The 15,179-nt window shown below is 40.4% G+C and overlaps 2 protein-coding genes across 5 annotated transcripts in view; one reads left to right on the forward strand and one right to left on the reverse strand.

The window, feature by feature from the left end:
• GATB (glutamyl-tRNA amidotransferase subunit B) overlaps window positions 1-15,179 on the forward strand; it is a 59,019-nt gene that overhangs the window by 40,870 nt on the left and 2,970 nt on the right. Inside the window, exons 14-15 of one of the 4 annotated variants that reach the window (XR_014011658.1) lie at window positions 3,754-3,793; window positions 5,843-6,276. The exons of 1 other annotated variant lie outside the window; for it this stretch is intronic. The gene's annotated coding sequence lies outside the window, so the exon portion shown is untranslated. Of the gene's footprint in view, window positions 1-3,753; window positions 5,599-5,842; window positions 6,277-15,179 lie in introns of those variants that run through there. 2 more of the 4 variants (XR_014011656.1, XR_014011659.1) reach the window with 2 other exon arrangements.
• The window catches only part of FHIP1A (FHF complex subunit HOOK interacting protein 1A), an 84,505-nt gene continuing 74,486 nt past the window's right edge, over window positions 5,161-15,179 (reverse strand). The window contains exons 10-12 of the mRNA XM_081208356.1: window positions 14,623-14,801; window positions 13,523-13,661; window positions 5,161-8,715 (exon numbers count right to left, since the gene is read on the reverse strand). Coding sequence (XP_081064482.1) covers window positions 8,465-8,715; window positions 13,523-13,661; window positions 14,623-14,801 — 569 coding nt within the window. The 3' untranslated portion in view covers window positions 5,161-8,464. The remainder of the gene's footprint in view (window positions 8,716-13,522; window positions 13,662-14,622; window positions 14,802-15,179) is intronic.

The following is a 15,179-nucleotide window of genomic DNA, read 5'->3' on the forward strand; positions in this document are numbered from 1 at the left end:
TCCCTAAACAGGGCTGCCTGTAGTTCCACAAACAACTATAGAATGAGGTAGTCAGTTCTTCTGATTTAGAAAATAAACAAAACAAAGAACCTTATTAAAAAGGGGGGGAAATTGCCAATCTCTTGTGTTTAGAATGATCACAGTTCTATATATTTGGGTGGGGAGGGATAACTGTCAAGCAGCTCAGCTGCCCGTTTCTGGAATTTTAAGCTAAGTCCTTCTAAATAACCCCTTACTCTAGGCTTCAACCTAGAGTAAAATTGTTTTGCTTTTGAAGCCAAAATGATGCTCTTCAAACAAATTTCAGAGACTGTAGTTTTCCCCCAATATCTAAAGGAAACAGCCTGGCATTTCAAGACACTAGAGTAATGAAGATTGTAACATTTGTACATAAGAATAACTATTTATCAGCACTAAAAAAGTAACATTTAAATGGACTTATTTTTGCTGGGGATAATTAAACCACCTTCAACACTTTTTTAAAAAGTGGGTTGTCAAAGGCTGCATTTGTATCACAGAGCTGCATGGCTCCATGAAGTCAAGTATTATAAGCAACAGGTGTTGCTTATGGTTTGGAATTATATATTTTTGTAATAGCAGGTGGCCCATAGTGCCTATTGCAGTTGCCTTTTGTTCTATATTGGTTCAGCTGAGATGTAAGCTTAAGTGAGTAAACACACATGAAAGATGAGATCCAACAGACCAATGCTTCCAAAAAGTAAGAACACCAAATACAAGTTATAGGGGCAATGTGCAACCATTCACCATTTCACCGTTGTCCTCAGATTTCAGCCCAGTCTGGTCACTGCCTTAAGGTAGAAGCATTAGTTGTGATGGTGATGACCTGACAGTGGACATGAGTTTATAATCCATCAATTTCTGCCAAAGTGGGAACCCAAAGTAATGAGAATGGAAATTGTAGAAGACACTTCTGCAAAGAAAGCTTTGTGTTTTAATGTCTCTTGGTTCACATTACATTTTAATTAACAGTGTGTGGTTTATACAATTTCCAGAGGGGTTCATGTGCAGCAAAAAAACAAAGTCTTGTGGCACCTTAAAAAGACTAACAAATGTTACGGCATAAGCTTTCATAGACTAAATTCAGCTGCATTCTTTGCTAGACGCATGATGTGTTTTCCTCAGTTGCAGGTATATAGGTCCATACAGTAGTTGTAACAGGGGTTATAAAACAACACGCTCAAAACAAAGATAGTGGCAATTAAATTCCAGATCAAATGTATGGGGGGAAAAGCACAGTGGAGTGGTCATTTATGGCGACGATCATAGGTGATATAAAACCTCATTTGACTCGTAATACCAGACTCCTCTTTGTTGTCTTATATAGCCCGCACCCCAAAGTCGCCTTTGACTGGACTTAACTGCCCAGGGGTCATTTACCTTTTACCTATTATATAGCCATTTTCATGCTGTGTCTACACCATACTGGCTGGTTATAATAAGCCATCACAGTGTCAAAATTAGAGAAACCATAACACTTACCAAGTTAAATACCAAGCCTTTTGTGTCTTATTTTTTAATAAAAACTAGGTACTATTCTGTTCTATAGAATACCTGTCTGTCCCTGTAGGTATTTTGTACTGTTTTGAATGAAACTGATGGAAACCATCACCCAGTGTGCCCTATGTATACTAGCAGGCTTCTGTGTTGGGTAGGTGATTCAGATGTACATCTAGATATGTACAGTATCTCCATCCTAGGCAAAATAAAAAAATTCCTTCCAGTAGCACCTTAAAGACCAACTAAGTTAGTTCTTGGTATGAGCTTTCGTGTGCATGCACACTTCTTCAGATCATCCTAGGCAGAAGCTCTTTTCAGGTATCTATGAACTATCTGAATGAATATTCCTATATGAAAGTAGCAATGAATTAGGAATATTATGCATAGTATCAAAATGTAACAATGCTATGCATTCAATAAATCATGGGTGGATAGATTTGCCAGATTTTAGTGTTTGAATTACCATTTTCAATACAACTCTGGCAATAGGTGCTTTGGCTATATAAGAATAATTTGAAACAAGTTATTAAGATTGAAATTGAACTTTGGCATCAACTCTTCTACCAAAAGCAACCAGTAAGATTCATAAGCCTCTTTTTGTCTGTCAAAATCTGTGGTAGTTAACAAGCAACCAGGTTTTTTAAAAAGCTAAGAATTAAACATGCCGCTTCGTTGTTTTTCTTGTTTGGTGTTTGACCAGAACATGAGAGTGCTGGCCATCAACTTTGTGTAGAGGAAGTGCTTGCTTGGAATGCTGTTTTACAAGTTCCAGGGAGTTATTGTACCTTGAGCTAGTTCCAATCTTGTACCATCACCCTGGTTCCCAATGGTGTTACTAAATCTTGTAGAGGTTACTGTCCTTATTACAAGGATACTATGTGCTTAACTGCCATAGACGCCACATTGTAAATACAGTGTCCACGGTAGTAGGAGCTTTGGAAAGAACCACTTTTTTGCAGTTGTAAAAATCTACTATTCCAAGAGTATATTTGGGGGTCTGGAAAGTTAGCATAGGCATGATGTGCCTGCATGATGTGCATACATTATGCCTTGTCAAGTCTAGCAGAAGTGGATTTTAGCAAAGGTCATTTAACAGCATTAATTCTTGAGGGAAACAATCCTCTATCATAAATGGGTTCTTCAGAAGGATGCTGCTTTTCCATCAGTAATAAAAGTAATAATAATTTGTAGCACTTATTCCTGTATAACTAAACATGCAGCTAACTTCCCTAGAAAGGAGACAGGGGATACAGGTGTGTATAATTGGCTGTATTATTCTTAGTTAAAGACTAATATTCAGCCTCCCCTTTTTAGAAAAGCTACTTAAAGCGATAGCTGAGCAAACATGCTTCTTCCCCTGCAAATTGTGGCCTAGCTGTGGGACTCATTACTGTGAAGGTGGTATTAGTGAACTTAATGGGTAATCTGCTTCTGAAATTAACAAAGATACTATCTCACTGATGATTGAGTTGGTACTCTCTGCAGCTCTAATATCATAGATTAAATTATAGCTAGGGGACTCTAGACAAGACTCTAATGGCTTGTATCTTTTCTATCTCACCTAAGTCAACAGTAAGTTAGTAGAAAGACTGCTTCAGTACTATAAGAAACTGACCTGAAGTGTTCTGAAAGGCTCTGGTTTATTGACATTGCAGTTTAACGTTGCATAGTTTCTGGAGAAAATCAATCCAAATTTAAGTATGGTATTAATGAATTAGAGGGACGCGGGTGACGCTGTGGTCTAAACCACAAAGCCTAGGGCTTGCCGATCAGAAGGTTGGCGGTTCAAATCCCCGCAATGGGGTGAGCTCCCGTTGTTCGGTCCCAGTTCCTGCCCACCTAGCAGTTCAAAGGCATGCCAAAGTGCAAGTAGATAAATACTGCTCTAGCGGGAAGGTAAACGGCATTTCTGTGCACTGCTCTGGTTCACCAGAAGCGGCTTAGTCATGCTGGCCACATGCCCCGGAAGCTGTCTGCTGGACAAACACTGGCTCGCTCGGCCTATAGAGCGAGATGAGCGCACAACCCCAGAGTCGTCCGCAACTAACGGTCGGGGTAACTTTAACTTTTTATCAATGAATTAGAAGCATCCAGCTCTACATTTTATTAACTAGGTATCCACAAATTGTCCTTTTATTCTGGAAGCAGCAGCAAGTGGATGAAAAACTGACATTGAGTCAAGACAAGAAGGAGTAATCCCACCAATCTTGATCACTGTCCTGTTTGTTTTTAAAGGTGAACAGGTTTGGAGCCTGACAGTTCTCCTGGACAAAGTGTGAGTATCCAGGAATACATTTTCTTAGCTGTGTAAGCTCTGTCCCCTTTTAGAGGCATGAGAGCTTGCCACAGTAATATGTTGGATGCAAGGCTGCCCTTGAAAGATGACATAGGAATTGCAACTGGGGTGAAATGCTATAATTTGCATTGTAATGAAGAGGCAAAGAGAAGAAAACATATAGCTGTCTTGTGATAACTTCAGCCTTACCCTAAAAGTCTGTAAACAACCTACTATATTTTGCATGACCTCTTGTCAGGAATAGGCATGGACCATAGGTGGTGTTGAGAATGTATTTTGTTTTGTTGAAATCATTAATTGGAGAGTGGGATGCAGAGATCTGAAAGGATACATCCAAATATGTTTGAACCTATGCAACAGGGAGACTCTAGAGCAGGCTTCCTCAACCTTGGGCCTCCAAATGTTTTGAGACTACAGTTCCCATCATTCCTGGCCACTGGTCCTGCTAGCTAGGGATCATGGGAGTTGTAGGCCAAAAACATCTGGAGGCCCAAGGTTGAGGAAGCCTGCTCTAGAGAACAGTAGTTGATGTAGCAGCAGGTTGAGGAGCAGTATATTCATAAGTTGGTTTGTGATGTAGGGAAATGTCTTTAAAGTGCTTAGAATAGAGAAACTAAAGACAACTGAATTCAGATTCATTGTATTAAAGTCTTTTTGTGCTGCAAATAAATAAGCTGGAAGAAAACACACAAATGAAACCCACAAAAATTGAGAGTACAGTCCTCCTCATTTTCTACAAATAAGGAGATAAGGTGTGTAAAGAATATTATAAGTATATAAAAAATTACGTTGTAGCAGCAGCTAGGCCATAGTATGCCACACACTAATCTTGGTGCAAATGCAGGAAGCACATTAGAGACTTAATTTTTTTTCTCCTTTAATATTGTAAGATTGCTGAGAAGCAGTAGGGTGTGTCATTTTAGGGGATGAAACTTAATTTTTGCAAATTTCTTCAGTGAGGGGGTCTTAAAAATATGTTTTTGGGTGTGGAAAAAAATCAAATCTGCTATTAATTTTGTGATTGGACAACATTTAGCTTGGTAAATCTATGTTTGATTAAAAAGCACCCAAAATGCTGTTGGAAAATCAAAGAATGATTAAAAAAAATTAGTTTCTCTGCATACAGCATCTTTGAGTTAACATTCCTGTATTCTGCAAGGAGTAGAATTTGTCACTGTTTAAAAAAGTCAGTTTTCACATAGTCCAACTAATTAGAGTAGCTGTGGCACCTTAACGACAGATAACGTGACGGTGGCATGAGCTGTCAATTGTGAGAAGAATGTACTCGCATAGAGAGAACTGTAGAGACAGGGCAATGGAATATATTCTACTTAAAACCAAAAGTGGTGTTGTTTTTTTAAAGCCAAGCCTGAACAGAGAGGCCTAATGTGAGTGCTAAATCAATGGCCACAAAGATCCAGTTACTTTAACAGATGCACAACAAACCCTAGTAGAATGTTAGTCAAATCAGCAAAATGCTTAATTTGAGCTGACTTAAGGAAAGCTGTTAACTATTCCCGCTGCAGAAGTATTTTAGGGCTAGCTTGCTTTCTAAATGCCTTTTTGGGCTAGTACCCATCACTAAATTATTCCAAATAGCTTACTTATGCAAAGCAATCCAAAGCCACATTAAGCAAGATGCAATTTTCACTTTCCCTGAGATGGCATTTATATAGGAATAATTACAACACTACAGCTTGAATTAGTGCTATAATCATGGCTTGGATAATTACACCAGAAGACTGCAGCACTCAATTTCAGAGATGTTTGGAGGGGTGGTTGTTGTTTTTTTAAAAAAAGATTTGGGTGCCTTTTGACATGAAACAAGCCAAAATAGCAAAGTCTTTGTATTTTGTACTCCTATGTGTCAAGGATCATCAAGCTTATCAGCAATTTGTAGCTGTCTTTTTTACTTATTTGTGTATATCATTCTGTGGTTTTCTATTACTAACCCTCCAAAAAGTCACTGTAAAGTCTGTGTATAGTAATTCTCCAATTCATATTTTTAAATTTTATTAAAATCCACAGAGACAAAATATCCCCTCTCTACTCTCAGCAAGAACCTAACTTCACAAATGTTAAAAGTGGCTTAATAAGAGAGGCACAAAGTATCTCCACTGAATGCAGCTCAGAAGATTGGTGAATGGCTTGAGGGCAACTTGACTTAATAGCAGAGTTTAAGACAGGAATCTTTCCCAGTCTTACCTGGAGATGCCAGGGATTGATGCTGAGACCTTTTTCGTGGAAAGCACATGTTCCGCCACTGAACTATGGCCCTTCCCCGATTAATATAAGATGCCATATCCTGGGCCTACATTTCACTGACTGACCAACAAGTGGAATCTGCCCTTCCTGCTGTAATCATGATTCAAACAGAAGGTGAATAGTTTCTAACAAAGTAATCTGTTATACTTTTCTATACCACTATTAAATGCTCTGTTAACCCTTGAACCAAGCCTAAACATTGCGAGGTTGTGTGCACATGATTGCTCCCTTTCAGCAACAAGCTGTCAAAATTCCATGAAACTACTACATAGTCCATACTATGGTAGCCTTGCTGGTTTTCAAATGTCCAACGTTTTAAATGTCTGATTTTCAAATGCAGCAAATATAATCACATTTTATGTGATTAACACACCCACGTTATTTAAAAAACCTCACCTATCTTAACTTTAAATAAGAGCATGAAAATACAATGTCTTTTCAGAGCAATTTTAAAAATTATGCTACAGTTAACACATACACAATTAATCAGTCAATCAAAAGGATGGATCGCTTCCCACAGAGAAGGTAGCAGGACTAGAATTATGAGCTCATTTTATTTTTTATGAAGATGTCACCAGACATGGGGAACGGGCCAAGTAACAGGACTGGCAGATCCTTCCCTGCGTAAGATTTTTACAGCTTGCAATGCTTTGAGAAGCTAAAGGAAGAAGCTCTCTCCTCTTTGATTTCTATGGCCTGCAGGATTCTAAATCCGCCCATGGATGATGGTGGGAGAGGAGACTAAGCAAATGGACCCAGTCACAGTAGACCAGTGGAGCAAGAAATGGGGACACTGAAATCCCTCTCTTGCCATTATTGCACTTCTAAACAAATATACACACCATTTTAGGCAACCCTCCCGAAAGATGTCTGTGAAATTCCCATTTGCTCAGGTGCCATGTTCTAGCATAGAACATGCAAACCCCAACTGCTACTGTTAGTACCTCAATGTGGAATTTACAAAGAGGAGCAAAGTCTTGTCTTCAGATACTGTTTTCATTGGTTTTGGAGCAGTTTGTCATATTCACCTACTGTAAAAGAAAATGAAGGCTTTCAAGCACAGAGCCACTATTAACACAAAGCCAACTTCAGCACTGGAGGAACAATTACTCTTACTAGCACAAACTGAAATGCAGCTGTAATGCAGCAATTCATCATGTTTGGACCCGTTCTAATGAGTCTCATTACTCACAAAAGAAAATGTTCTTAAGCTATTGGACAGCAGCTGCAACAGGTTCTAGTGTATCTGTCCCAAATAACATCCTCTTCTCTGCTACTAGGGAGCAAAACATTTCTGCCATCCTTCAAAAGTGCAATGTTAGGACAAGTCAACATACATCATAAATAAACAGCTAGTGTTTTACAATACCACAAAGCTTTCCTTGAATCAAAATAACATTTTAAGCTAAAAAGAAAAAAAAACACAGCTTATAAAGGCAGGCTATTTTTTTCAATTTTGTTTAAAAAAATAGTACTTAAAAAATAGATAGTAACAACTCCCAGATGAAGGTAACCTTTTAACACTACTCAAACAATAACTGGAGTATTTGTGTTCAGCTTATCAATAAAAGTGTACAAATATGGTCTACCAAAAAAGGCTACGGTTTGCATAGAAACATTTCATTGTGTGCAAATATTACTAAAATTTAAGGCTTGAGCATTTAGTTTAGGTAGAGATCTAGCATTTTCAAAGAATGCTGAGAAATGACCAGGGGGGGAGGAGGGAATTCCATACAGTCTGCACTCAACATCCATTTACTCATTTCATTTAAACTTCAAAGGAATCAACAGCTGAGAGTGTCAGACTTGTCCACAGTGTAAGGCAATATGGTATGTATTCAGCACAGCACCTGCTTCTAGCAAGTCGCAGGCTTATATTTGTTGAATCCATTTGGATTCACAACTCCAGCCACTCACAATGCTGAGAGTAGGGAAGGAATTGTGACCCTCCCCTGGCAAATAGATACCTAAAACGTTATTTGCATAAAAGGCTTATCAGATTTGACATGCTCATCCTGGTAAGCACTCTTAGGAAGCAACCAACTTTCCTAGATAGAAAAAAACAACAACCCACAAAAGCATATCACCTTTCAGCTGGTTACACAATTGTGCCTTTTTAACCAAAAGTGTCTATAGCAGAGTTTAAAAGAAGGGATCTCGAGGTAAGGAAGTTGAAGGGTAGGAATATGGTAAAATAAGAAATCGTTCCATTAATACATCAAGTGTCTATGCTGCACAGTAGGAAATAAGGCCCAACATAAAGGTGTAACAGTTTCTCCCAATCAAGTATTACCAGGAACATAAAGTAGAATTTTCCTTTATAAGTAGATCTCTGTGTTTTTTTAAAAATTAAAACATCCTTTTTTTAAAAAAAAAGTCTTAAACCTAATAAAAATTCTCAAAGTCACCAAATACTTTGTAACAGAGTATGGAGTGTTCCTGTGCAAGAGCAGCCAACTCCTTGAGAAACTCTGGGAAGAGGGCAGCAGCCAGGATGGCATTCCGGATGTGCAGGGGGGCACTGGGAAGAGCCGTTCCTTTCTTTGCCTTGCTTCCAAAGAAAGGTTGCAGGATGACCTGGGAAGCCTCAGAAACGTTTCTGCCTTTCCCCAAAGCATGGTTGTGCTGTGCATTGTCTGAAAAGGAGAAAGAGAAAAACAAATTTGTTTTGGTGCAAAAGTGATAAAGACAATTGCAACCCAAGTTTAGTACATGGAACTCTAGCCCAGAATCAGTTTTAAATAATTCCTATAGCACTTTCAAAATCTGCCAGGTGCTTTACAATTCTCATTTTCTTTCAGCCACATAACCACCCTAGGAAGTTCAGTCGTAAGTATTCTCATTCCAATAGAGAACCAGGACTGGTAGGCTCTGAATTCTGGCTTTACCGCGTTTTTGTGTGCTCTGGCACATGTCACGGTGTTCTGTTGTGCCAGAAGCAGTTTAGTCAGGCTGGCCACATGACCCGGAATAATAATATAATAAATAATATAATATAATATAATATAATATAATATATTATTTTATACCCCCCCCATCTGGCTGAGTTTCCCCAGCCAACCTGGGCGGCTTCAACCGAATATTAAAAACAATACAGCATCAAATATTAAAAACTTCCCTAAACAGGGCCACCTTCAGTTGTCTGTTAAAAGGAAAATATTGCCATGACACCTGCTGGGAGGGGTTCCATAGGGCATGCGCCACTACTGAGAAGGCCCTTTGCCTGGTTCCCTGCAACCTCACTTCTCACAGCAAGGGAACCGCTAGAAGGCCCTCGGTGCTGGACCTCAGTGTCGGGGCTGGACGATAGGGGTGGAGACGCTCCTTCAGGTATACAGGACCGAGGCCGGAAGGCTGTCTGTGGACAAGCGGTGGCTTCTTCGGCCTGAAGCAAGATGAGCGCCACACCTCATAGTCAACCTTGACTGGACTTAACTGTCCAGGGGTCCTTTACCTTTACACCTTACAATATAGCTTTCTAGTCTCCAGTAAATACATTTCCTACATGCACATGTTTTCTGTATGCTCTAATCTTAAACAAAATCATCGTCATTAAGGCTGAATATAAATCCGTCGGTATTCAAAATGTAAGGTGGTGCCAAAAAAATTCCCCATATACATATACAAACCACATTTACTTTACAGCTCGAGGAAGAAAAGTGTTCATTTTATTGGTAAAATTGGATCTGAGCATTCCCCCATAACCTAGGCACAGTTCAAATAGTCTTGTATATACCATTACCACAGGCCATTTCTACCTTATATTCCCTAATTGACATAATGATACAAGTTGATGGACAACTGGCTGCAGGCACTGCAATTTGATTGCTGACATTATGAGCTTGACTAAGCGCCAAACTTGCAGCTATCCAGGCATTTGTTTATTCTATAAGCCTTAATATGGTTGTGCATGTTGTGGGGGGAGGGGCAGGCAGTGACTGTAGCCTGTGTTCAGATTTATGAAAAAAATGTGCAACATCTTTGCAAACGATCAATCCAATTTTTTAAATAATAAAGGTGCTGGTGTGTGTGTGTGCGCGCGCGTGTGTGTGTGTGTGTGTGTGTGAGAGAGAGAGAGAGAGAGAGAGAGATGAAGAACTAAATAATATGAAGCAAACTATAATAATATTCACTGAATATTGGGACTTGTTCACACAGCATGAATAAGTGTTTTGGATAGATGAAGTCACGTTAAGAATACGATAGGAAAATATCTCATAGTGAGCCCTAAGGGAAGACCTAAAATGGGAGCCAGGATCCAAAGGAAACATAAATATAATTCTATGGCCTCAAGGGAGTTTGAGGCTTGTTTTTCCCCTTTAAAAGCATTCCTCATGCCCCCATGAAGTCTCATTTTGAAACCTAGGCCTGATTCAAATGCAGTTTATGATATAACCTAGGAGCCAGCCATAATGGAAGCCATAGGCAGGAACCTAAGCAACTGTTGATCCCAGTCATTGGAGGTTGGGTTTCAAACCCAAAATCCATAGCTCAAGCTACAGTGCCTCACAACAGCAAGCTTTTCTGTAGTAGTTATCTGAAACAGCTTCCCAAATCCTATGACCTCTACTAAGCATCTTATTTACTGCACACACCCATGATAGGATAATAATACATTAAGAAGCAGGCAATGATCTTGCAAGCTCCATAGTATATTAGAAGATGTCAGTATGTCAATTATAAATGGAGCTACATTAAGATGAACCCTCAAAGGGAGGGGGAGGAGACATTGGCCTCTGCTGCTTCCCACAGCACTACTGAAATGCTTCAAATTAAATCAAGCAGAAAGGCAAGGATTTTACTCCCCAAAATAAGTGACTTCTTTACACATACTATTGGTAAGCAATTAGTCACTATGGTTACTGTGCTCATCAGATTCTGCACATTTCCCCATTACCCCCTGAACATAGCTTCTAATGAAAATTTATACCCATAAGAACAGTGCTCTGATACAGTGATTCTAGCAAGATAAGAACCAGGGCTGGGGGGAAGGGGCAGGAATTTAATTATGAAAGCAGAACACAGACCAACTTCAGTCTACGGAACATCCACATTACTTCCAGATGATTCAGGAAACAGAGGTATATTGTCTCTGAAGACAGAGGTTCCATTTAGGCATGGCTGCCAAACCTATTATCTATGCATTGGTCTAAGAGCAATCAACCACCACATCTGTTGGTGGTCATTATACCACATCAGCTTGTGATGGTCACTGAATGCTGTGTGAAGTAGTGCTTTGATTTGTTTATCATCAACCTATAACTAAGCAGACATCATCAGTGAGGTGTAGGAAGAGGAGAGATACCCTTTCCCCACATTTTTCATAGTTTTGTAAACCTGTGACTTGCTTCCTCTTGGTCATCTTTCATCTCAATTAAAAAGACCTCCAACACAAGGACATTCTTTATAGAGAGCTCTTCAAACACTGCTTGGGATGTCACCATCCTGATTAATTTGGGGTAGGCAAGAAACTGTGACTGTCATCATCACCTCTGACTATGCATCTTTGTGAATAAGTAAAATTGCACCAGTTCCAACAATTCTTGAGGAGCCTCTGCTGTTTACTTCCCTTCACTTTGAGAACTTTCTGTTGATTCCTACCCTTTGCTTAACAATCCATAAACAGATATCGCTTCTTATCCCATAACTGCTGGCTGCTGCTCTGCAGTACTTTTGCAAGGGACCTCACCGTCCCTATTTGAATAGTTTGCTGACCCCCTCAAACAAATAAGCACAGGCTTTTCTTTCAATCAGCATGGCTTGTTTCCAGACTTTGTCATTCTTAGTACAGACCCCCTGAAGCCTATGGGTTTATGTTAGTTAGGAAAATCTGATATCTCTGTGGCAACAGCTCTACCTTGACAGGTGACATCCAAATCCTAGTACGACAAATAGAGCTACTCATTCAGCACACTAATAACTGGGTGACAAGGAACTCAAAGTCCCAAATTTAAGAAGCAGTTTGGAGATTTGGTACAAGAGCTGTTTAAAGGAAGTGACCTCTAGTGCACATGGATAGTTTTATCTCCCAAGTTTCCTTTTAAACAGCTTTTGTGCAAAAAAAAAAATCTCCAAGACTGCATGGTTGTAAGTAGGCAACCTGGGAATTCTCTGCAAGAAGGTCTGGAGAGAGAATAACAGAAAATGTGCATACCTTTCTCAGTCACAGGTAATACACTTTACTACGCATGACCCTGCTTGTGCTTCGGTCGCAGTAATAAAAGTTGACTGGCTAGCGCATGAGAACTGGTGGTAATATATTCAGGAGGCAGCTGCAGATGGGGAAGCTGTTCCGCATGATAAGACCAAACAACTCCTCCCCTCATCCCCAGGGAGTTATGGAAGGACTTATTTTTAACATGGTCAACTCCACTTGAGAGAGCACATTCATGAAATGTTGGACATGCTCATCTCTCACGACAATGCATAAACTGCAGAGGTTTTTTCCCCCCCTACTAGGATTCCTAAATGAATGTTTGCAACCACACTCCCCATCACATGGTCATTCTAAAAATAAAACAACTCACACACATATTACCAGTTACCCTTCTGCTAGTCCTGAAAAGAAGAAAACATGGTTACTCCCTTCAGGAGTCAGAAGTTATAGTGAATAGCAGCTGTGCCCTTACAGAGATATTTTAAGGGAGTGCGGTCCGTTGTCATAAAGATAACTGGGTCAACCTGGGCAAGTTATCTATCTCAACCTACCCTACCTTGGTGCCTTGTAATGAGGATAAACCAAGACAACCAGGTAAATTGCCCACAGCTGCTTGGAGGAGGAGGAGCTGAGGAAGGGGAAGAGAACACATCTCCAATGTACAGCGCAGGCTTTCTGTGCAGGAGATTCCGAGTGTAATCAATGGCATCACCAGTTAAAAGGATAAGATAGCAGGGGATGAGGAATACATCTGTCCCAGATCCTGGGGAGCTGCTGCCAGAGTAGACAATACTAAGCTATATATGAAAGTAAGTCTGCCCTAATTAGGCAAATTCTTCTGTTCCTATAAACTTAGCAGGGTATCTAGATTTTGCTCTTGCAGACAAGGCAAGATTGTTGCTTCACCCTGCTTCTACAAGAGAGCAACCACAGCCTTTATGTATGTCCTTACCCAGGTCTCTCATTATAGGATAGTTCTGCAGACACCTTTGATACTGTACCATAGATCTTCCTGAAGGGCTCAGCTCAGCCACCCCAGGGCCCAGTGTGGAGTGACCCATACACCCAGTGTGAAGCAAACACACAAAATATTCCAACCTCCTGTATCTAAACTAATATATTGTATTTAATCCCAATATATTAAGACTACCACATAGTTAAAGCAAACCCAAAACATGCTTTCATTGGAACATAAGCATAGTGAACATTGTTAAAAATAAGTAATAGGTAGTAATACATGTTTTTTAAAAAATAATTTTATGCTTTTAAGAATAGTAGTTACTTGCCTTTAGTCAATGACTCCAGAGGAATATCTGACACGTCCACCCGTAAAAGCAGGTATTGCTGGGCTTCTATGAGTAGTCCAGGGAAGTCCTTTTCAATGGAAGCAAACTGCTCAATTTTGTTTTTCACAGATGCCAGCACCTGCCAAAACAATAGCAGCAATAAATCTTTATATTGTCATTTGAGTTGTGTCCCAAATCATCTGTTTACTGTGTCCTTTGGTCTCAAAATCACATTAAAGGCAGCTGTGGTGCCAAGCTCTGCCCAACAGCATTATTAACGCATCAACTTTAAGGCACCATTCAGTGGCAACTAAAGAAAAAGATCAGGGTAAAGTATTTTGCAATTCTTTGTTTTTAAAGGAGGGGGTGGCACAGGGAGTCTTATTCTATTGAAATGTGATTAGAAACAATGGAAATTCACAAGGGAGATCTCTAGATTTCTCATTGCAGCCTTGTGGAGTGAGGCCCAATTAGAGTTAAGCTGCAAATAAAGGTAAAGGGACCCCTGACCATTAGGTCCAGTCGCGGATGACTCTGGGGTTGCGACGCTCAGCTCACTTTATTGGCCGAGGGAGCCGGCTTACAGCTTCTGGGTTATGTGGCCAGCAGGACTAAGCCACTTCTGGTGAACCAGAGCAGCGCACGGAAACGCCATTTACCTTCCCGCCGGAGCGGTACCATTTATCTACTTGCACTTTGACGTGCTTTCGAACTGCTAGGTGGGCAGGAGCTGGGACCGAGCAACGGGAGCTCACCCTGTCACGGGGATTTGAACCACCGACCTTCTGATCAGCAAGTCCTAGGCTCTGTGGTTTAACCCACAGCGCTACTTGCGTCCCTAAGCTGCAAATACGCAGGGATATAAAGTGTAGAACAAACTGACGCTAAAACCCAACCACATTTGCTTGCATTCATTCCTTATTCCCTTTTCCTCTCAGAAGGACGACTATAAACTCCTTGGAGCAAGGACCTTGCTGTTGCTTATGTCATTCTGTCATTCTAGCATTCATGCATAATGATGGCACTATATACCGAGAATGTTTAACAACAAATTATATCTTCAACCATATTAGGACTTCTGTCAGACAATCATGAAGTACCTGGTACAATGACCGCACACTAGGCTGGAACACCATGTTGGTATTGAGCAGAAAGGAACGAAGGAGGGGCTGTGGGTAACTTGCCAGATGAGTGACAATGCCAATGAGCAGCAAGTTGACATGCAAGGAGTTCTCCAACATGTTTTCCAGCTTTGAGAGCACCACACTGATAAATGGACCTGCAGTTTTAAAAACACACACACACACACACAAGCAATTAATTGCTAAAAGAACATAAGACTGAAGAAAGGAAAGGTGCTGTAACGATAAGAAGCATTGTTTTCCAGCCCATTTGGGCCTTTGGGTAAGCTCATTTTGTGCTGGTTGTAGTGCTACCAGGGCAGGCTGTAGTGGAGTCCAACAATGGCCCATCTGCTTGCATCAGACTTCCACAGAAATAAGCCAAGCTCCTTCTCCCAAAAATACTTAAGTATCACTTATTTTCCCTTTCAAATAGCCCCCTGGTTAAAATCCTCTCCTTCCCACCCATTCAGCCTTCTTCATTTACTCCCATTCCACTTATTGGGCTGACTGGCAGCAGCCCTCTCGCTCCAGCA

The sequence above is a fragment of the Podarcis bocagei genome, assembly GCF_964188305.1.
Source record: "Podarcis bocagei genome assembly, chromosome: 9".
NCBI classification, from domain to species: Eukaryota; Metazoa; Chordata; class Lepidosauria; order Squamata; family Lacertidae; genus Podarcis; species Podarcis bocagei.